The sequence below is a fragment of the Sipha flava genome, unplaced genomic scaffold (genome assembly GCF_003268045.1).
Source record: "Sipha flava isolate LNK unplaced genomic scaffold, YSA_version1 378_pilon_pilon, whole genome shotgun sequence".
In the NCBI taxonomy this organism is placed as follows: Eukaryota; Metazoa; Arthropoda; class Insecta; order Hemiptera; family Aphididae; genus Sipha; species Sipha flava.
The window spans coordinates 255427-281146 of record NW_020273085.1 but is presented as its reverse complement, the minus strand read 5'-3'; the positions used below and the strand labels follow the sequence as shown (position 1 = coordinate 281146).

General features: G+C 27.5%; 1 protein-coding gene across 3 annotated transcripts; it reads right to left on the bottom strand.

The window, feature by feature from the left end:
- Positions 1–507: 507 nt before the first annotated feature.
- On the bottom strand, positions 508–15307 carry LOC112688092 (elongation of very long chain fatty acids protein 4-like). 3 transcript variants are annotated; one of them, XM_025561108.1, is made up of 9 exons: positions 15173–15307; positions 10319–10426; positions 9496–9614; positions 9236–9426; positions 6606–6695; positions 3726–3782; positions 3272–3377; positions 1024–1160; positions 508–911 (listed from the first exon to the last, which is right to left on the bottom strand). In XM_025561108.1, the coding sequence occupies exons 3-9, from the start codon at positions 9584–9586 to the stop codon at positions 747–749; spliced, it is 837 nt and encodes a 278-aa protein (XP_025416893.1). In that variant the 5' UTR covers positions 9587–9614; positions 10319–10426; positions 15173–15307; the 3' UTR covers positions 508–746. The 3 variants fall into 3 exon arrangements, with proteins under 3 accessions (XP_025416893.1, XP_025416892.1, XP_025416894.1); XM_025561107.1 differs by lacking the exon at positions 10319–10426; XM_025561109.1 differs by lacking the exons at positions 10319–10426; positions 15173–15307 and adding an exon at positions 10030–10122.
- Between the last annotated feature and the right edge of the window lie 10413 nt (positions 15308–25720).

Here is a 25720-nt window from a genome sequence, read left to right as displayed (position 1 = left end):
TAGTAAAATATATTTCCATCGATTTTACCTACCATTTACTTATTATTTACTAATTATTTGAGTATGGTTACTATAATTGATTATTAAATTATATCATTAGGATATATCCAGAATTTTTTTTTTTTGGTGGGGTTAGAAAAAATGTAACAATTTTGTGCGTTTTAAAAATATAACATTTAAAAATATGTTTATTGTAAGTTTTTTAAAATAAAAAAAACGCACAAAAATATATTATATATTTTTCACGTAATATTGTTATTTATTCGGTTTGACTTATGCAAAAATGAAAAAAATAACAAATGGACAAATTTAAATATAAGCTAATACAATGTATTACCAAATATTTTTTTGTAAAACTATAATATTATTTTTCTAAACTATTTGCAATAAATACAATTTAATTATGTATGATTTGCGCACTCTTCGTCGAAATATTCATGCAGTAGCGAGCCCGTATTTTTAGGAGAAAGCTTTACTAAAATAGAATTAAGGAGATAATTTTGTTTCTAAAATATATGTTTATTACTACTATGCAAATTATAGGTGTGAGCAAAAATGGGGGTTTGAGAATACTTCAGGGAGAAGAGATAAAATATGATTTTTACCAAAGAAAGTCTTAAAAATGTGTGTAAGTACATAAATATAGTATACTGTTGAGTTTATAATAAATTACCGACGAGGTCTACATATTAATGTAACATAATTAATTAATCTAACATATTAACGTGTTCTGTCGGTTTTCGAGTTTATTGAGACTTTTGTTTTTGGTTGTACGTCCTATTATAGAATGCAACAAATAAATACAAAAACAGAAGTACGTCAAATATCATGTAGATGGAGAACAATCTCGGGAAATCACAATCGTAAATAAAGAGATATACTCCGTATATTATGCCGACTATAAATTGTACCTGTAAATTGAAAAAAAAAAAGTAAAGTAAGTACTGAAATACGTAAATAAATATTAATTATTAGTCAAGCGTGTGATCCCGGTGGATACAAATTATACGATTTTTGACTTACGATTTGCAAACATGTCACGTATTTTTTCCACCAAAGATATTTTTGTACTTGAGGACCCAGAGCTGCTAAGAAGTAGTAACTATACATTATCGCATGGATGGTAGCATTCATAATACCGCATAGAGCTCCTTGTTGACCTGTGTTTACATTAAATTATTTTTATTATTCTAACAAATTGTAGACACTGTATTATGAAATGTTAGTTAAGCCAAATTAGAAGTTTTAAATAAAACAAAATAATTTAATAAATATTAAGACTTTAAAATATTATTATTAACATGATCAAATAATGTACATAGCGTATCATTTAAAATACATTTTTAAAATGATTACAACCATTTGATCGTTGTCCGTATCATAAGTTATAAATACTAATGTGCTTACAAAACAATCTAAAACAATATTATTATTGTCAAGCTAAAAGATTATTTAAAAATCTTGATCTATTAAATATTGTTTTAATCGGCGGTTCCGAGTTGCGTGCGAAAATCGTTTTCTGGGTCGAATTGCGTGCGTGGTTTTTTTATAACAGGGTTAAGTTGCGTGCGCGGTTTTTTGTGACAGAGCCGAGTTGCGTGCGAGATACAGTGTTGATGCCGCACGGTGTGCCAGATCACACATTTTTTGCGGACAATTTTTTTTTTTACCTTTAAATGAACCAATGAGTTACACTAAATAATTAAAGAATACATTTATTCTTCGAATACAAATTATTAAAACAATATTAATTCAAATGATAATACAATAAAATTATTAGGTATTTCGTAAAAACTATTATATTTAAATATTTTATATGAGTAGCAAAAAATGTAATTTAAAATTACAGTCTAAATATTATAAAAATAAGAAAAAAAAAATAGAAAAAAATAGGTTTGTTTATATATATATTTTGAGTTTTGTATTCAAACTTAAAACTCAACTGGCAAATTTTTGTACGCCAACATTTCAATAAATTTCAAATGAGTTAACATTTTATTTTAAAATTGATGCATAATGTCATTAATATAATCTTTTTATTCTAATACCTCCCATCGTTTTTTTGTTACATTTGAGCAACAAATTTTGACATTAACATCGGTTTGTACATTTTTCAAGATTTCTACAAATTGAAATATATTTGTAATACCAATATATAGCCATCATATTAGATACAGATAAATGATTCTCCGACCGACACATCCAGCTCGGTAAAAACCGGTTGTCTTTAAATAAAATATGCGCACGTAATTCAGCTCTGTCATGAAGAAACCACGCACGCAATTCGGCTGTGTCTCGAAATAACCGCGCACGCAATTCGGTTGTTGTCAAACATAGTTCTTTTTTTCCGCACGCAATTCGGATGCAGCCGTTTAAATATATTGATATAAGTCTACTGATTACTATAAAAGCTTTAATTTTTTGCTTTTTTAATTGTCTTTAACTTTTTTAAATATCACAAAAACATAAAGATAGTGACTAGATCATCATATTAATATTATACTGAAAAATTGGTACGTGACATTATGTATCTGTTTTACAGACAGTCTATAGAGACAGATATAATTATTATATCATTATATTATAATATTATTATCATATTACATTTTAAAATCTCAAGAATAGAGATAAGTTAATCATGTTTATCTTTAAATGCTTATAATACAATTGTAACTTACGATTTATATAACAGTGTTGAATAATAGTATTATTTATTTTTTTATTTTTTATTTTTTTGTAATCGAATCATAAAGATTATTTCGAGCCTCGAAGTAGTTATTTTTAAAAGAATTTGTAGTTTCTCAATAAACTAATTTTTAGTTATAAACGTACTTAATTGAAATTGATACACAAGAGTAATTTTATAATATTACCTATACATAGTATTTAATCTAATAGTAATTATTTTTACGAGCACATAAAATGTAGGTATTTTAATTGTATTTCTAATGCGATGAATAGTTGTATTCAAATTTACGAAGATGGTACGATTCAATTTTATACTACACTCAAGTTTCTTTTTGATAATTTACTATAAATGTGTGTGTTTAGTTTCATGGATACATTTTTAGTTTGAAATGGTAAAAAAATATTTACAACTATTTTCCAATAACTTAATATTTTGTAAATCAATGTTATTTATTGATTGATTGATTGATTTTGTATTTGAATCAATAAAAATCGTATCTCAGTTTTATAATTATTTCTAAATGTTGTAAATACATATTATTAAATTTATTTTAACTATTGAATTTAATTAGCTGATCTTTACCTTTGATGAATCTCAAGAAAATCCAAGTAGTGACAACCATATTAACGTGATGATAAACATGTAAAAATGACACATGAGATTGTTTTTTTCTTAAAACGAAAAATACCTAAAACAAAATATAAGATGAATCTTCATTTATCTAATGTAAGTGAAAAGTATTATGTTTTATTTATTTTTTATACTAGATACAGTAGAATTTCAGTAAGTATATAATATATTTATGTATTACAATAAGAAAAAAAAAATTTAATTCAACAGCATTCATATTAAATTAAAAATTTGAATATAATTAAATTATTTACAACTGATGTTTATATTCTATTAATTTTTCAATTTTTTTTTCAGTTAGCGTTTTAAAGGAAACCGAATTTTAAAATTTGGAAACGCTAACCACTTTTAAGTTAGAATAAAAATATTTATAAGCATTTAAATTTTTTAATTAAAAAATACTTACAGTGTCTAGAAGATCAAATACTTTCGATATAACAAAATGCCACGATTGTATATAAAACTGTAAATAAAATAATCATAATTTAAGACTTACTGTATTGTTATTATTTATCATTACTAATAGCAATAAAAAAATTAAGATTTTAATAAATGTGTATTGTGTTCATACATGAAGATGAACAATTTTTAATTATTTTGGATACATTTTGTTTAAAATGTTACTATTTATATTTTATTTGATTCTAAGAAAAGCAAGACATTTATTTGTTTTGAAAAGTTGTAATTTTTTGTTGGTTTTTGGAATATTTTAAGAGCTTTATATAGCAAATTTTTAGATAAGGAATTTAATTTAGTTGATTACTACCAAAATAATATTTATTTTTTATCGAGTTCAGTTTTTTTTTTTTATAAAGTATACCAAAATATTGATCAATCGAGACATATCCGAATCCTGTGAAAAAAAAGTATTTAAATTTTTTGCACTCATTGAATTTAATATTTGAAAGTGTTTAGTACTACAATGTTTTCCCTTTTAACTTCGGATAGTTAAGTATTAGTCTTCTGAAATCACTAGTAAAATAGCTTTATAAAATAAGCTAATCTTAAATTATTAGTGGTTTTAGCACAATTATTGGCATATAATATACATGTTCTTTGTAGTTTTATTTCTCAAAATTAATTTCCAACTATCAACTATTGTTTTTTTGAACTGTTTAAATTTAAAACACATTAAGTAAATATTGAAGTATGCTAAAAATTATCTTTTGAACGAAATCATTAATAAAATGATCTTCAATTTTTGAAAATACTATATAACTAAAAAATATCTCGGAGTATTTTTCACAAGAAGGACACACATTATAGAAAATCATTTTTCCGTAGAATGAACTAATGGAACACCCAGTATCTAGATCAAATTTTTTCAATTCTTTAATATTTCAACGAGTTTGTGTTTTTCATCATAATAATATGAGTGTAAATTAGGGTGACCATACGTCTCGATTAAAACGGAACGCTTTTTATCCCGTTTTTAGAATAGGGTCTGCGGAAGAAAGAATATTTGCATTTCATACATTAGCCTAACTTAACCATTCTTTTAAATAAATAGATTGTACTACAACTTTAATAAAAAAGTTACACGAAAAAACATTTTCTTGTGCATGACTAAGTGGGAATCGATTATTTTGAACGTATTGGTTCCTTTTGCAATGGATCAAATAATAGACGAACTAAAGGCTGTTAATTTTGTCACAATTATGATTGACATTTCGAATCATAAAAATTTAAAACTTATGTCCATACTTATTCGGTATTTTAATCCTAAAGTAGGAGTTCAAATAAAAGTTCTCGAATTTACAAAATTGAAAGGAGAATCTCAGATAAATTGTTGTATTTTATTATGGAAGTTTTGACAAAGTATAAATTATCTAACAAAATTATTGCATTTTCTGGAGATAACTGTAATACCAATTTTGGAGTTGATGCAAGGAAAGGAACAAAAAATGTTTTTACGATTTTAAACAATAATTTAAAAACTAATATTTGTGGAATGTATTATGCAGCTCATATCCTTCATAACACTATGCAAACAAGTACAGATATATTACCTATTGATATCGAATGTATAGTTAATATTTCAATATTTTCATATTTATACTATTAGAGTTGAAGCCTTAAAATAATTTTGTGATTTTATAAATACTTAATACAAAATCATACGTGGAAGTGTAAAAACACGATGGCTATCATTACAACCAGATGTTTCTAGAATTATTTGAATATGCCTAGCTTTAAAATCGTACTTTGACTCTCATGATAAATGCCCAGCCATTTTAAAATCATTTTTTAGCAACCCCGTTTCAATAATATGATTTCGTTTCATATAAAGTCAGTTAAAAGTTGTTTGCGATACTATATCAAGAATGTAGCACATTATTTCTGCATGTAAAGTATTAGAAGAATTAGAAGCAATATGTGGAAAAATAAAAAATAAAAAAAACACAAAACTTTTTAACTTCCAATGTAAAATCACTACTCTTTGAATTAGAGAAAAAATATATATACATGAAAAAAAAAATTATAGAATAAACTGACCAGTTTAATAATACATTTTTGTTGTACATTTAAAAGTGGAGAGCCCTTTTAAAATACTAAAAACATTTCGTTGGACTCAACTTATTAGTTGTTCAGTATGGAATGATCTTTAAGAAAGCTTACAATTTCTATTGCAAGATTATAAAAATCAAATCGATTTGAATGTAGATGAAGATTGTTATAAATGACAATTTAAAAGAATGTCAAAATAAATGTATTTGTGTTGAAGAAAGATGGTATGGCATTTATACAATTTTAAAAAATAAAAGTTTTTGGAAGGTTGTGGATTATTCTTTAGCTATGCCAGTAACTAATGCAGCAATAGAAAGAAAATTTGCATCCCAAATATTTTATGGACGGACAAAAAAAAATCGTTTTCTCGTACCTACTGCCAAAGCAATAATAATTCTTAAAAATAATTTTAAAAAATATTCCTGTATTGATTTGTATGATTTTTTGTTAACACAACAAAGACTATTAAATGCAATCAGTTCATCAAAAAATTATAATGCCAAAGGATGTAACGAAGAAAATTATGAGCAATCGACATCAACTCAATAAAGATAAAAAATATTTTAATTATTTTTTTCAATCTCACATCAAATATAGAATGCAAGTCAATGTTTTATTAAAATATTAAACTAATTAAAAATTATTTTTATTGCGTATATTAAAAAAATTAAAAAAAAAATTTAATTAAAATTATTAATTATTAATTAAAAAAAATGTGGTTTTTTTTCATAAAAATTATTACCTTAGTATAAATAATTGTTTTATATAATAATCTTACCTGTCTTTTATAAAATCTATTACTTTCTGTTTCGTCTGGAATGCATACAATATTTAATAAGTATGTATATGTGCCGGGTATAAGGAATACCTAAAATTTAAAATTTAAATTTAACTAAACAATTCAGTTTTGTAGTATTCATGATAATAATTAGTTGATAATGTTAATAATGAGTATTCTAATAACTTTTTTTTTTTTAAAGTTAAGACATTAAATTCATTAAAATAAATAAAATATATAAATTAGATTTGAATCATTAGCCAAATGTAAATATAAAATAAGCAGAGAGCATGTAAAATATAAGGTAGTTCACATATTTTTTTTCCCTTCCCTTCCCTACTTCTTATTCAGTGTTGGGACTTATCTAAATAAATTATCTAGATAGATTTTTTATCATCTTTTATCTTATCTAGATAAATAACGCTAAGTTATCTAATTACTTATCTAAGATAATATTTTTACTTATCTAGATAATTGTCTGTATTCTTGCCAAGACTAGAGTTATTTTTATTCTTGTACAGAGACGAATTCAACAAATAAGAGATCATCAAAATCGGTCCAGCCATTCTTGAATTATAAATTCTGTAAATAACCTGACTTTCTTTTATACATATAGATTTTGTATTCATAATCATAATTCGTGGATTATTAATAAGTAATTATTATTTCTTGGTATGACATTTTGTTTGAATTTTTATGTCGAGTAAATATTTTTGGTATTTTTAAACTTAATTTCTTATTTTTCCATGAAAGTTCCAAGTATAGCAGGTATTTGATTTTAGTATACACACGTAACTCATACGTTGAATAGTTATTACTTCACTCTTGAACCCGTAAAGTCGTAACTACTTATAAAATAATGAAAATTATCAAATTAATATTATATGGAAAACAATATTGTTAACTTAAAATATTTTTTTATGTATTCTATATTTATCCTGATACGTACAAAGCAATTTTTTTTTTCTGTAACATTTTTGTGATCAACTGTCATTAAATATTGTACATTATTTATAAATACTGCTTAATGGTACATTAAATTACTACAAAAACATTAAACACCTAGGTACCTATTGATAATAATGATTATAATCAGGGACGTATTTAAGAGGTGGGTCCAAGGAGCCCGTCCCCCCACCATTCACCATATTTTATACTATTTATTATTGTAGGCCCTTTTCCACGCACAGGCACACGGTGAAATACTGGAATATCAATATATCATGATAATATGATACCATCGATTAAACGGATTACCATTGTATATACCCTGAATACACCTTAATACAGTGGCGGCGTGAAATATTTTACTTCGGGAGTCCTGTTAGGATTTTGACCACCCATCCACCCACCTAAAAAGAAATTTAAGGGTAACTTGTAAAAAGAGCTTCCCCCCTATTCGTTATACATGCTACATACCCACTCGATACCCAATGGTCAATACCCACCCACCTACCCACCCACTGACTTGAATCCAGGGACTCAAAAATCTGCCATCACACCGCCACTGCCTTAATATACACCCTGAAATAATTATGAAACCTGAAGAAGTAGTTGATGCATATGCTAATAAACACCCCGAACGTCTTCAGTTATTGTAATTACAAAAATTATATTTAAAAATATGTTTTATTATAAATTTTTGTAATAAAAGTTTATGTTTCTATCAAACACTTGTATTTTGATTATTTGGTTATGAATAACGACAGTTTTGTTGAGATGGAAAAGTTATAACTATGTATACTTTGAACTTTTTGTTTGTACCCCCCTCCCAATAAGACATTTCTAAATACGCCTCTGATTATAATTGAGTCTTCATAGATATTATTAGAATATGAAATATTGACAAAAAAATAACATTTTTTAAAAATATCTTTTTTTTATCTAGATAAAAATAAAATTATCTTTTATCTTTATCTAGATATTTTAACTTTTTTTATCTATTATCTTTATTTAGATGAATTTGGACATATTATCTTTCATCTTTATATAGATAAATTTTGCAATATCTATTCCCAACACTGTTCTTATTCACATCACTGATTATAAAGGTACCTTTAGTACTTACTGCTATTTTATTTTACCTACGTAAAATTACGAAGTATTATATTCTTTTGACTTTTTAAAACTATAACTATGGTAAGTGTTTAAATATTTATGTAATAAATGTAAATTAATAATTTCTTTTAAAACGTTACGAACATCTATTTTTAACTAAATTAATGTAATTTCATTTCATTCATTTATTTTTTATTAAAGAGAGGTTTTGTTACTAATTTTTCAGAGTACCGATTACCTATTGTAATACACTCGCATAGTAAAAGCAAGTACCTAATACATTTGTATTATTCGGTACTCTGAAAAAATAGTAACATAATTATTCTTTAACAACAAATAAATGAATGAAAATGAATTACGTTAGTTTTGTTAATGAAAATCAATAGGAAACTTTACCAGTTTCAATTCCTTAATTTTACGTATTATGTAAATTTAAATTAATCAAAAATCCATTGAAGTGATTCCCAAATAAACATATGATCTTAAAAAGTAATTTCGTAACAGTACAATAATATTTATTATTTAAATCCTAGTAATGTTGGATTTGAATACTTTTCGTGTGTTTAACTTACCGCGGATATAATGTAGATATTATACGCAGTCTGTGCAAGGTTGTAAATCATCATAATATGTTTAATATTGTATGGTTCACGATTTTTCATCATATTAGGGCCTAATTTTAATACAAATAACAGATAAGCTGCCAAAATTATGAACATTGGCCATGGTGTGCGCATGAACACCCAAGAATCGGCTACTTCATCTATAAAAATAAATAAATACAGATATTTTCGTTAAATATTAAAAAAAACGAATTTATTCAATAAGTTACCGAATTTTAACTCTTGATTAATTAAATTCGAAAATGTATGCATCGTTTTACTGATGAAATTGTTCAAATCCACATGAGTTACGTTTGCCATGTTTTATATTATATCAGCCAAACCGTCTCTGGAACACAAAAATAATCAAAACATTCGAAATCTCAGAATGTATTAGGAAAACGTTCTACCTATCTTCTAATAAAAACACATGGGAACTAATGTGGTATATTAATTTATTAAATAATTTTACAGATGAAATATTTTTGTGTAGTGCGTTTTTAATTATTTTAAATTTATTTTGTGTACGTACAATGTACGTCGTTCATTGCTGACTGTAGCGAAGAGATATTTTTGTCAAGGCGAAAAAATTTTTAACTAACAAATACTACCTACGAAGATTTTACTTAAATGTGTGTTTTTATCTTTTTCAATCTATTACATTTTAATGTCTCGCTCAAGGTATAATTTAAGATTGGGTTCAAAAGGTAACATCTAGTATTCGTACAAAATTCCAGGGTAGATTAATAACTTTGACGCCATACCAATTATGTACGCTGCTTCTGCATTGTCATGGACAACGGAGTGGAAACTTTTCTTTAATGAATATTTGTAAATATCTTATACGTAAATAACATGTATAAAGAGATTTCAGATCTGTCAGAGACGATTTTAAAATAAATTATGAGTTCTTCTCTAGTAGAGATTACTTCGTTTTGGTTCATCCTAACATAATAAGAGGTTTTAGAAGATGTCATAGGAACAATATTTAAAATATTTCAATCTCATATTATTACAGCAATAAATTATAACAGAAATAAGTAAGTACGTTACCACGATTGTCTTATGATTTAATTCAGAGATTTCTTTCAATCAATCTTAAAGTCTTGTAATAAACAAAAAAAAATCACACGTCCTTCATTATTGATTTTATTTTTAAATCTAAGCAAACATATAAAATTAATAATAAAATAATTTTAATTTGATATTTGTCGAGGTATTACAATAGTTAAGTATAAAAAGTAAAAAAAGAAAAAACTTATTATTAAAAGTAATATGAAGTCCGTATACAATTAAACACGTTTTCGAACTGATATGTTAAGCGCTAAAGAAACCAATATATATTTAACGTTTTATAAAATATACCTAGAATTTATAGGACATTCGCGATGTATGTGCATTCGTATGTGCATAACACTTCGAACCACGATAATGAATTTCAGTACCTGTTCAAATGTAAATGATACATTAGTAGGGCACTTAATTTCAAGGTTAATGAAAAAATTCCCTTCCTTGTGACGTATATAAATGCACTTTTCATTCACCAAAGAATCTACTTCAAGGACAACATTTTTGTAATAGAAAAAGTAGTAAAGTTGAGAAAATTAAAAATAAATTACTTTTACCGAATACCTGTAATTTCACAGATAATAGAGTAATCCGATCGATTTTCTGGTGTTAATAATAAATATTGTGAGTAGATTTTGCATTTACATTTGTGATACCATAATTAATTAACCTCATGATTGTAACTAATAAGTAAATTTCTATAAATTATTATGATTGAAAAGTTCTAGCCATTTCATATACGTATTTTGTAACCATAAAAAGACACGTGAAAAAAAATCTGTTTCGATTTGTGATAACAACATGTCCATCATTTTTTGTACATTTTTCAATACTTTTTTGTTTGAGGTACTAATACGTTTTATTTTTATTAATTATATTTTATAAATAGTTCTTATTTTATGCAATTTTTTTCAACAAAATAATCGTTCAAATAATACATTTTGCAGAGATTATAAATTGTATATTTAAAAGTGTTTGTTTTTTATTCGGATTTATGTACACGTTGTAGTTTATAGTACACAATCTTAGTGTTGAATTAATACATTCTTCGATCAATATTCTATTCAAATTATAATAGTTTACTTAAACGTGATTAAATTTATTTTAAATAACGTAGTCTTATATTTTCAGGGTTCAAATATTTCGTACCCAGCGAAAAAAAAAATTAAAATTACTATTCATTTTTTTACATCAATGTATGATTGTTGATAATGGTAATTTATGTTGTTTTTTTTACGAATATAGTATAATTTTTCGCATGCTAGAGGTGAAAGTATTGTATTGTTATCAAAATATAATAGGTATTCATAATATTCAAAATATAATATTCATCTGCACAATATTAAATAATATATTTTTTTTTACTTTATAATATACATATTTATATTTCTGCTAATAATGCTTGGAATAACTATTTAAATTCGTACAAAGATTGTGAATAGTGTGTCGTGCTTGTTTTCATGCATTATGAATAATCGAACATTGTAGGGTAATTAAGGTTAACTATGTACATAATATCATTACAAGGTAAGGAGAATATCTCCTTTTTTTTCATTCATAGTTGTTTGAAATTATAGTATTTTTAAGCATTAAGTCCAAATATATGGATATAATTAATTCAACGAAAAAAAAACCGTTCATTCAATTTCATCCACTTTTAATACGATAGTAATACAATATCTGATTTTATGTATTACATATGATTTGTATTATATATTCAAATACGTATTGTTAATTTATATTATATATTTGTTATTTTATATATGTATTGTAAGAATAAAAAATCTTCAAAAATATTTATTTTTGAATCTCTTCCCTCGAAAGTAGTACGAGTATGACAAGTATGAGACCGTTGAGGTTCAATGTATATTTATATTTTAAGGGGATGTTTGGAGCGCGATACCATGATACATCATGAATGATATTAAAATAATAAATAAAATGAGCGTTGAAATATTTTTACATGGCAGCAGACAACAGGTATACTAGTGATAGTCGTAGGCTTTGTATATTTTTTCAATTTGTGTTCATAGAAATAAAATTAGCGTTTTTTCACACGGTTTGTTATAAAATAAACGATTAAAAAAAACGCTGATGAGATTTCAAAAATTACCTATAGTTTATACGAGTATCAAACAAGCTGATCCGTTATTGCTTTGCTACTGCTAAGCTTCATTATATTTCATTATCCTCACTGTATATGTATTTATTACCTAACCTCTGTACATTTAAAATGGATGATATGTATGTAATTTAAAATCTATAATTTGCCGTAAAAAAATGTGGAAAATAAAAGGTAAGATACTGTAGATTATTTTATTTTTATTGGTAAAAATGTACCTATGATAAACTACATTGTTTAATGATCAATATTTTTGTTATGGATGTGTTTTATCGCTGAGGGTCATGCTCAAATGTGGTCTGCTTAAAGAATGTCATGTTCGTCGTCGTCGGCGGTGATGGCGGTTAGGTAGTGGTAGTGACAGTAATTACAGAAAAGCAGATGAACATACGTGTATTGTATATTTTTCATAATATATTATGAAAACCAAATCATTTTTAGGAAAACAATTCACTAGTTTATGATGTGTGCGAGACATATACATGTGTCAATGTATCTGTATATGCATGTACATAGCGTGGATACTATTCAGTTTTTTTACAATTCCGTTCGTCATGATATAGGTACTTGAACTAACTTAAAATAGTTAACATTTATGCTAAAACTTAGCGTAACGTGAGTGCATAAAAAATATTTTTGGTTTTTCCATTTGGTGTTGGAAGTACAGAGTGATTGAAATTGAAGAAAGTAACACACAGTTTCTACATAATAAAATAAAAAGTTTTCAGTGACGTAAGAAATGTAAAAAAATAATAAAAAAAAGTTCACTTCAAATTTATTTATGTTTATAAAATATAGATTTAATGTTTATGTTTATATTTATCACGGTAACTATTTCTTTTATCTTTTTTTATTGACGTTAGTTACCACACTGTCATATGGTTTTTTTGATTAAAAATATATAACGCAACGAAATTTAACAAATTCTTACAAAATAACTGGTTTATTTTTCATCTATGTTACCAAGGGACCATAAATACTTAAAAATAGGTTCTTGTGGGTGTTATAGTAGGGTTATCGAAGGATTTTAATGAACTAAAATCCTTTTCGGATAACGCGCAATATTTAGCAAAACACCACATTTAAATCTATTAACCTCAAGTCAATGGTTGGGACGGTACTATTTTACTATAGCTTGCTAATTACTTCTAAAAAAAAAGTGTCTGATTTATTGTTATCTGCTGCTTTTTTGAATTGTAGCACGCTATTCCCAACGCTACTTTTAAAATGTAGCGCATTACTTTTTTGTTAAATTTTTTGTTTTAATTTTCATTATTTTTAGAGCCAAAGTTTGAAACAAATATTTATGTTTTTAGTTTTTTTTTTCAATCGGTTATAATTTATTTGATAAACGTAGAATAGTATTAACCAAAAATAAATTGTATTTTATAATACGATCAAGAACACTATTTATATTTCCATAAGAAATAAAAAATAGCTTTACTTAAAAATCAAAATTGGTAGTTGTTATCAGAAAAGTAAAAACTGTTTACCAAATGAAACGTAAAGAATTTATATTTTATAAATTGCTCAAATATTTTAAAAAAGTACCTAGTATAATGAATAAATAAAATAGACCAATTTTGAAAAATATTTCAATACAATTTATATAAAAAACAAAACTAAATTTAATTCTATTAAATTATTAATAAACATAAAGATTTATGTTAAATTTCTGTATGATTAAAAAAAAAATGTTAGTATTACTACTGTAGTATTAAGCAATATCAATAACAATAAATCCAGGTCATAGGAAGAATAAGATGCATTAAAAAATGACTATATACTCATGTCGTAATAGGATATATTTTAATATACAATTTTAGAATATTAGAAAACAATTGTAAAATAATAATTTTATCAATACTGTTAACTAGCATGTAAGCAATAAATAAGCTCAATTACATAAAGCCAATGACATCGAACCCTATGCTTAGGTCAGTCCGCGGTCTGACCATATTTTTAAAATGAGGTCAGGGATCAGAGGGGCTGATCTTCTGACCTCGTGAGAAATGCCGACGGACTTTATCGGATCGGTACTTATATGAACAGAACGGAAACATTCAAATGTGAATTATCTAAATTAAAACACATTATAAAATATTTTGCGAAACAGTACGGTATCTGCCGGTACGTGCCCGATTATTATAGTATGAATCATGTTTGTAATTTGTGAGCATAAATTATTTTCCTATTCAAAGTAAACATTTAGGCTTGTGGCCGCTGGAGTGCTTGATCCGTTGTATTTTTATTTGGTATTATTAAAATTTTAGAAGTTCGGCGCCATTGAGTAAAGAAAATTAATAAAATATAGACTTGTGAACAAAGGGTGTTCTGTAATAATCATGTAATTCGGAAAACATAATCGTTATTTCAAGTGTTATTTTAATTCAAGTTTTATGTTTGTGTCTATACAAACGATTTGATTGGCATATACGACACTGCTTATTATTTAAATAATAAAAAGAATTCATATTGATAAGATTTTTGTGGTTCTATTATTATGGGCATGTATCAGTTTCTCCCTAAAGTACCTATTTTATCCCAATTCCCCCAAATTACCTTGAGGAAAAAGTACCAGTTCCCCTCACATATTAATATATACACGATTACAATATACAGCTCATAAAACAAGGGAATTAAATATAAAAATCATAAATAAAATATAAAATTATTTATAAAAATAAAGTAAAATAGTACTTAGTACGATTACTTACTTTTTTACGAGTTATTACGGAGTAATCGCATAAGTATAGTATTAGAAAATAATAATTTTCGAATTGATACACATTTCCACAACGAAATTATTGAACGTTAAGAAGTCAAGATTGAAAATAAAATAAAGAACTAAACTATAATCTAATAATTGTTAAACAATAGCGTTAGACAATACAAACAAAGCAACAGGTTAGGTAACTCAAATACTTCCCTTCCTGTTACATTGAGAGCTACTAAAGAATATTAGAAGTGTTTATAATTAGTATTTAATATTCTATTTTAGTTTAAAATATATTGATATTTTAATTTTATATTTTTAAAAGTAACATTAAGGTTAGGTTATAAATAACAAATAATAACAAATCTTTGTTTACGCAACCAATATTTTGGGGCTACACCAATACTTACATTTGATATTATGAACGTAGTGACTATTATAATTTATGCATATAATCAATTTTGCGGTAAAGACTGGTAAGATTGCTTATCAACTTATTGAGCTACCTGTTAATGTTTTTTTGTCTCAATAAATAAATGTTAAGCTGTTTTCAGGGCCATCGAAAAGTTTAATGGGTACTGGATCAACTTAAAGTATGGGGCTTAACCAGTGGCAAACCAGGGGCGTTTATAGGGTTTTAACCCCCCTACAATAAAAAAAAAATTATATAGGTTTAAATAAAATGTTAGAAATGTATACATATTATTTAAACTGCACATGGAGAATACACATAATCAAAATTCAAAAATTCAACGTAATTTGTTGGAAAAACTCATGAATTCATTTATAAATGTAAAATTTAATATCGTTTTTTTATTGTATAAAATCTTGCCTCTTAAGTTTTTTAAATAGGTACAATCACAGAACGTACAATTGTACAAGTACTTTAGGTAGGAATAGTCAGGGCCGTCGAGAGCCACGTCGAGCCCCGTGGCAAGGTTTTTTGCGGGCCTCTGCTTTTAAAAATATCATATATAAAAAGTAAAAATCAAAAACTTAGTATTTTTATTTAGAAAAAATAAGTATAGAATATCGGAAATAGTTAAAATGAAATAAAAAAAAAATAGGAATCAACATATTTTTGACATTGCCTTATATTACTATACCATTTAGTTGGTACATTTGTTTTTTTTTTAAAAAGAAAAAAACATGAACCTAAATCTTAAACTTTTTATTAATTAAAATTTCAAAAATTCGCTTTTCGCGCCTTTTGTTGTGCAAAATCTTCAATTATTTCATCGTAATTGATTGTTCTCGCCGTTTTACTTTCGATAGCCAAAATAGAAAGACCGTTTAATCTTTTCTGGCCCATGATGGCCCAGTAATGATTTTTTATTCGATCTAGAATCGGAGGTAGAATGTAAAGAGCACTTAATGTTTCTAAGTAAAATTTCCCAACGTTGTGGGTTACTGCTAAAGATATTATAATATTTTTGTATCACACCTAAAAAAGTTATTGCATCCGGACAACATGCAGCGGCTGCTACTCCACATAAATTCAGAGTATGACAGCCACATGGTGAATATACTGCTAACTTGTTCAAGTCGATGATTTGCTTTTGTACACCTTTGTAGCATCCGCTCATATTGGAGCCATTGTCATAGCCCTGACCACGACAATCAGAAATTGATATGCTTAGAGTTTTAATTTTTTCGCAAATGAGTGTAGCAAGAAGATTTGGTAGAAGATTTGTACGTGTTAAATGTATTAAAACGCACGCGCAACCAAAAAGAACGTCAGTACATGCACCACACGCCACTGCCTCTGTTATACTTGTACAATTATTAAAATCTTAAAATCAAATATTAAACATTAAAATTTCTTTAAAAATACCTTGACAATATTATTACGGAGAAAAAAAAATAAAGGTGCCCATTTGATTTTCATCCTGAATATAAATCCTAGTCCTAATAATTATTTATACCATTCTGTATTAATTACAAATGTCAAATAATAGCAATTACCACATGACACTAATGATCTAGCTTCGATATTTTTGGTCTTTGATTATTGCGTACAAAAATCCTCAAGAGTCGATTGATTTTTCCGGGATTTTTCAAATTTATCTTCTCGCTCTTTTCGTTTTTGAGCTCCTGGCTTGTGATGGTACGCCATTTGACCACAAGAATAAAAACAACTAATAATTCTATAAAATGATACTGACGAATGTCGATACTGATACACAAAACACAAAACGTAAGTCGCAACGTTCATCGATTCGTCATTTTTTTATGAACTTGTAAACACATTACACAAATTATAGTAGGTACATCACACATCATTGTAATCGTAAGTACAGGCGAAGGGAGAGGTTGACGGAATGGTGAAATAATTCTTATCGCATTCCGTAGAATACGATTAAGATAGTTTTAACTAGGCTCAATATCAATGGAAAAATCAACTCGCAACTCACAAGTTTAAAAATAATAAATAAATGGGTACCTACATATTTCATGACGTAATAACATATTGATACAACGTACAGATATTTATTTGTACGTTGCACCATTTTGAAAAAGCTTCTATAAAATTAATACATTTATTCTTCCGGAGCCTTCCGGGCCCTTGAGGATGCCCGGACCCCGAGGACAAATACTTGAGTGCCCCCCCCCCCCCCTCTAGTTGGGCCTGGGAATAGTGTTTAGTATAAATGATTACTTACTAGTTACGAATTATACGGTTCTTTTTGTTCAGTCTTCAGTCGAAAAGAAAAACAACAACAGTCAATAATCAAAATTAATGTTATATTACAGCAGGGTACGATTGAGAACGTTGCACCATTTTTGACAACACGATTGAGAACGATTTTTCGAGCAACGTTGTCTTTTCGGGCAAAAAAATACACAGCGAAGTAATAGTGGCAAAAACGTCATCGCACGATATGTTATAGTATATATACATATATATATATATATATATAAAGGTAACCCAAACACGAACCGTAGCAATAATGAAATCAATTGAAAACAATTATAACAGACACACACACAAGATGGATATAGTATTTGTTGTTGTTTATTTGTCTTATGAGCATGTTATAATAATAATAAATATAATGGTTATTTTTATGAATACAAAAAAATACAATATAATAATAATATTTAAAAAAAATTGAACACTCCCAAAGTGTACATATACATAAAACAAACAATAAGTGTTCACAATCACAGACAAGAATAAATAAGTAAACATTGTACCATATAGCAGTGATCTCTTATGATGGACTGGACGGCAGCAATGACTATTCCTTAAGTCATTAAGTAGAGCGAGGTTCACTGGAGATGCAGCAAGGGCAGATCTCCTCTTTGAATTAAAGGTTGCGACTGAATATTCTTTTTTATGAGTTGCTGAGTAATACTAATTATGAATCTCGTAGGTTCGGTGAAATATTCCAGGCGTCACCATATACCATAGTAGAGAGTATATCCGTATGCAGACCTGAAATGACGTACATACTCTATCACATTGGTATCGAGAGTGGTAGTGTCCGGTGTTATTTTTCCTTTTTATATGATTTTATTGTCATCATGGTGGATACTGTTAAAAATCTTATTGCTTTGACTTAAGATTCTGTATGGAATCACTAGTCCAAAATTTGTGGTGACATGGACCATTAGGTGTTGAGTCCGATTTACTGTTAATATTTACTTTTTTATGGATATAATTTATTTAAATATAAAAATAAAGTTACATTTAAAACACTATAGAGGACTAGCGCCATATATTGTACGTTTATAGGCAATCCCTAGTATCTTTACCGTGATTGCTCCGCCAAAGGCGCGAAGAAGGCCAACAGAGAAGATACTTGGTTTGCCTATATTGTTACATTGTCCCCGTATGAACTTTGAAGATATTGATACTTCTGAGAAAATTCTGAGAAGTTCAAACAGTTCTTTAACTTTATCTTATAATTGTTATTATTTGGTGGATTTTGATTTGGTTTGTTTTATCCTTGCCAAATATAGATGACGTTTGATTGCGGTATTATTGACAATCTCCGAGGTGGTAATGGTGTCTGGCATACGTTTTGCATCTTCATATTGCTGCTTGATGCTTTTGTTAGGATTAATATTGATGGCTGTGAACACTTCTCTGGTTTTGAGTGCAATATATGTGGGCGTGGGGTTGGTTCGAACGAATCTGAAAGTATTAGAAAGCTCCACCTTGGATCCCAATGAGTACCGCACCCTTTCTGCTTGTTTTGATCTTAGATATTCGGCTATATTTTTCTTATGTTCACTGGTTATCACAGCATCGTTAATGGTACATTGAATTTTTCGGATATATTCAGTCTTTGGTAGAAGTATTTTCTCCAATGGTATCTGTATCTTTATAGATGGCGATGTCATGGTAGTCTAGAGGTAGAATAATGCATGAGTTTAGTTATATATTAGATTAGATCACAGACACAAATTCACAAAATCAATTAGTAATTTTATACGGTCCTTTATATAAAAGAAAGAACTTGGCTATTTCATGATTTTCAGAATTGGAAAATCGATGATCTCGGACCAATACCTGTTGTCCTTCACGGTATTGGGTAAAGATTTTTTTTGGTCTTTCTGCTTTGTTTTTGAGCATGCTTTGGCTTTGGTTCGCTTACGAACGATCTCATATATATGAGTTTGATCAGTCTGAGCGTATTCTTCTGAAAACTGTATGGGTAGATTCCATGGTAATTTTGGTTCTTCTCCTGATATTATTTGTTGTGGAGTGTAACCTGTTGTATTGTGGTGTATGTGATTAATCCAATATTCGATATTAGGCATCCACTTCAACCAGTTTGTATATTTTGCATGACAGTATGACCTCAAAATACGGCAAATCTCTGTTGACTCTCTCCACAGGGTTGCTCTCTGGATAATAAGGTGTGGTATGAATGATTTTCACGTCTAATTTTTGTAGTACTTGTGACCATTTAATACTCCAAAATTGTGTGTTATTATCTGTTAATATCTTCTCTATACCTTCTATACTAGGAATATATTCATGAGTAAGTCTTTTGAGTATAATTTCCATGGTTGCTCGTTTGAGTAGAGAAATCTTGATATACTTGGAAAATATATCTAGAATAGCTAAGAAATATTTTATCCCTCCTGGTCCCCTGGGTAAAGGTCCCATTAGATCGAGTGATATTAGTTCAAGAGGTTTTTCCGGTAGTATATTCGCCATTGGTCCACTTGACAACTTAGTTGAATACTTGGCCTTTTGACATATGTCACATGTTTTAAGTATCCTTTTAACAGGTCTATATATATTCGTTAGTAGGTATTGTGTTTTTAACATTTGATATACTTTTGACGTTCCAATTTGCCCATAGTGTTCATGTGCAGTGCTGGGACTTATCTAGATAAATATATCTACATAAATTATCTAAATAGATTTTTTGTCATCTTTTATTTTATCTAGATAAATAACGCTAAGTTATCTAATTACTTATCTAAAATAAAATTGTTACTTATCTAGATAATTGTCTGTATTCTTGTCAAGATTAAAGTTATTTTTATTCTTGTACGGAGACGAATCCACAAAATCAGTGATCATAAAAATCGGTCCAGCTGTTCTTGAATTATAAATTCTGTAATTAACCCGACTTTCTTTTATATATATATAGATTTTGTATTTATAACCATAATTTGTGTATTATTAATAATTAATTATTATTTCTTGGTACGACATTTTGTTTGTATTTTCATGTCAGAAAGTTAGGAAAATATTTTATTGTGGCCAGCAAAGATTATGATCAGATTATTTCGACAATAAATTCTTATAAAGAGTTTGAACAAACAAAGGACATCATGAAATATCTTAAAGTCACTAGAAATAAGTATATTTGTAAGGAGATATACATAAATATATCCTAGACTGACAAATAATTTATATCTGTATATTTTATGTCTATTTTCTATTTTTAAATAATGTGGTAACGTCGCATAAAAGTTGATATGTAAAAACGTTCTCAATCGTGTTATTAAAAAAAGATACTGAAAAAAGGTACCATTCTCAATAGTGTTCTACCCTTATATTATTGTGGGACAATTCAGAATGAAAGAAGTCGGGTAGAGCAGTTTATATTTCTTATGATGTTTGGTATAGTATTACCAAGTATTTTAATATGGTAGGTTGGACTTTTAATATACTAACTAAAACAAAATTTCGTAAAATTTAACTTTTCAAATAACTATAAACGACACAAACTTAATTAAAACCATTCGAAACTATAAAATGTCGTTAACTAAATAATTAATATTTTTTATTTAAAATATCAAAATTTGGCATGATAAATTTGGCGAAATAGCATTTAATGCTATTTTTATTACGTCTTTTCTTATTTATTGTTATATTTATTCACAATTCTACGAGGCTGATTGGAATACATTTAGGTGACCGACATTATTTTAAGATTTATTTTATTTTGCGTTGAATTTTCGTACTTAGTATACTAATAATATCTAAGTGAGTAAGTGAGCTCTAGTAAATCAAATTATTAATTTATTCACAAATTTTATAATTAAAGATGAAGCTATTATAAATTAATTAGAAACCATATTATTGGAGTTTTTTGTATTTTACAGTATTTATTCTCAATTATTATCTAATTCAAATTGATAAATATTTCCAAAATAAAATGGTTTGATAATAGTGCATAATTATTAAAACGAATTAAAAATATCTATTCTAAAAACAAGTCTATATAAAAATGACTTGTACTTGACATACATTGATTACTTCTAACTTCATTCACTAAATATGGTAAAAACGAATAAAACGAATTTTGTAAAATAAAATAAACAAATTCGATAACATTTTATTTTCTTATGGAATATCTATGAATTAGAAGTGAATAAAAAATTATACAAAATCCCCAGCATCAATACTGCGATAATTTCGTTTGTAATAAATTTCAGTGTTAAGACAAAACATATAGAAAACAGTAAATATATTTTATATAATATAATATTTCATATTGCTCTTGAAACCATTACATTATTGTTTGAAAAATAGTGCTACAATAAGCGTTATTGCTTGAAAACACTGATTTTTGACGAAAAACAAAAATAAATTAGAACGCTATTAATATCAAACTCGAATTAATGTTTTATACATGTCCTCGAACAATTTTTTATTCCTGATTGTAAATAGCGCCTGTATATTGTATTCGTTTTAAGATATTTAATTTTCTAGACGTCATTATTATATTGAATATAAATGACATCATCCTATTTTAATGTAATTCCTAAACGAACACTATTAAAATGTCGATGACCATCAATCGAGGTATTTGGTCTGATTTTTATGTTTGTTATTATATCACATGTCTGTGCATAGCAATATGAATTTGAAAAAATAAAAATACAAAAAGGCAATCTGTCGATAAGTACTCATAAATCGCCAAAGATGACATAAAAATAAAGCCTTGAATTATTTTACGTACTTTTTCAACAGAAAAATGTACAAACGCGTGTTGCAGACCTACACTAATGTAAAAATATCATTATGTTATAAGAACAAAATGATAATCTCAATACAACTTCCATCCGGGAAACATTATTACTTAAACTTGGTTTGGGTTTCAGTGCGAGCAAACACTGAACTATCCTCTTTTTGTTGAATTAATTTAATAATCAGAATTCATTATGTACTTACTATATTTAAGTATTTTATACATTGTATATATTACGATCAATATAGATGTTCTTATTTTTTCAATTAGAGTGTGCCCATTTATGTGCGTGACACACCCTGTAGCAAGATAGTACCGCCTATTTCGGAACATTAAACAAGTATTGATAATAATATTAAAACAATGAAACAAAAATCTTAATTATCTTGGATTTTTACCACAAAACTAACTAAACACCCCATAAATTAGTTTGTATTACAACAAATTGAAACTATTATTTCGTATACGAGATATATTGTATATATATATATACGTTACGTCGAATTTATGAAATTGCCGATTTCATGAAAGCAGCAACGTTGTTGCTGAATACGTGTAATCTGCAATTTGGTTACAAAATTTACGAAAACGGAAAATTTTGATTGCTGATTTCATAAATTAGGCAACCTTTTTCTGCCGATTGCACGAATTCGGTAACATATTAATATGATATAATTACAAACAGTGGCTTATGGAAGTAATTGAAAATGTCCTTCCTTCTTTAAAAGTTGGTGACAATGTGCTGGTGTCAATCCCGTCTGTGGATCGAGGGTGAGGTGATGCAGCTAATCTTCTTGCAATTATCATAGAAAAAAGATGGCAAATTTCGTATTGGAAATAAAGAAGGGATTTTAAGCACATGGCTGGAGCAGAACAGCTTGACAGCTACAAAGTACTGTTTCCTGACGACTGCAGACGTTCAACAAAATTTATATTCATTACGGGAACTTGTTAGATTGGGGTCAGTTGAGACAGGACAAGACTATTGATTGGCTATATATTGACGTACTTGTCGTACGAATTGCACATCTAAAAAGTGCACATATAAAAAAATAATATGATGTGTAATTCGGCGTATAACCTAGGCCATACTTGCCAAAATATTTAAATATAATACAATTTTTTTTTATTTACTTTTTTTTACATATTAAAATGTATTTTATTATATTTCCGGTGTTTTAAACATTTATTTAAATTAAATTATGCTTTATAATTCTTTAAGAAGGGCCTTGGCGATATCATAAATTCGGCGTAACATATATATATAATATATGAATATTGAATTTTGTGTATGAAAGTACTATTTTCTCAAAATTATATTATGAATTTTTATAAATACACATTGCACATTGCACACAATTACAGAAATCATTAGATTATTTGAACATTAAAAACATCGTTATGTTCAATATTATAGTATTTTTTCTAGATAAGAATGGTATGGATTACGATCTACGAGTCTAATAGATTTTTATTAATAATATCGTGTAGTCGTCTTCGTTACGGTGCGTGATATAATTGAGTATATCGTTTGTAGTTACGTTTTTTTTTTTTTTTTTGGTACCTTATTGTTTTGCAAATATGTCTAGAAAATTACGAGCTGATGAACAAATATTTTTAATTGGGTCACCATCTACCCAAATACTAGACTCAAAACTCCCGTCTATTAGACAAGTGCTTTCAGTATTTTTTTATAATGTGAGAACAATAAAACTTAATACGAGAGAAAGTGCTTCGATAGCCATTCGTGAATGCAATATTTTTTGGGAAAAAGCTCGAATTCCTGTCCGAGCAGTTTAGCATTGTATTAATAAACTTTTAAATGTATACGAAGAATGGCGTGCTCTACAAAAAAATTCACAAAAGGTAGGCGATTCATTTAAATTAAAAGAAACAGAATTCATAAACAAACTGAACAATTTATTTGATATTGCACATGTTAATGCTTTAAATATAATGAAAATTGAAAATGACAAACAGTTTTTAATTAATCAAAGACTTCCTGGTCGAATTGGCTGTCTTGGTAGTATGGACAAAAAGTTATTTGAAAATGAAAACAAAGCAAAAAAACGTAAATATAGTGAAATAGAAAAACTAACAAATCGAAAACTTCAACATTCAAATTATAATGCAACTGAAATTCAAAATCAATTATCTGATATATCCTTGAGTTCATCGTCGTCATCGTCAGATTCTGAATTCACACAATGCACTTGTATACCAATGAAATTATCAGAAAAAAAAAGGGGCCGCACAAATTTCATTTCTCCAAAGCTTGTTGCTGCATTAGATCGATGTAAATTAAGTGTACGGGACTCAGTTTATATTATTCAAGCAACAGCTGAAGCATTGGGTAACAATGTTGATAGTTTGGTTATAAATAAATCGTCCATATATCGATGTCGTGATGCTTTACGAGTTGAACGTGCCAATAAAATTAAAACCAATTTTCAAAGTTCTATTCCTAGTTATATAACTGTACACTGGAATGGAAAAATACTACCAACGTTAAATGTTAGAGACTCAGGTATTGATAGATTATCGATTGTTTTAACCAGTAAGAATCAAGATTTGCTTATTGGTATCCCAGTTAGAAAAATCAACGGGAAAAGAATAAGCTATTGCTATATATTATGCATTAGAAAATTGGGGCGTAACAGATGTTGTTCAAGCTCTATACTGTGATACCACCGCTTCAAATACAGGGCGTTTAAATGGTGCATGCGTTTTATTGGAGCAAAAATTGGGGAAAGACTTACTTTACCTACCATGTCGCCACCACATATACGAAAAAATTTTACGTGGCGTTTTTGAAACTGTACTTCCTAATACAACGACAAGTCCTGATATCCCACTATTCAAAAAGTTTCAAAACAATTGGAATAAAATTGATATTAGAAATATAACTTCTGGTATAGACGACCTTGAGTGTTGCACTGCTTTAGAAGATGTACGAAATGATATTCTCCACTTTTGTCGAGCTATGTTGCAAAAACAATGTTACAGAGATGACTATAAAGAATTACTTGAGCTATCTATAACATTTTTGAATGGTATTTTGGACAACAAATTTAAAATACGTCCACCTGGAGCAATGCATCAAG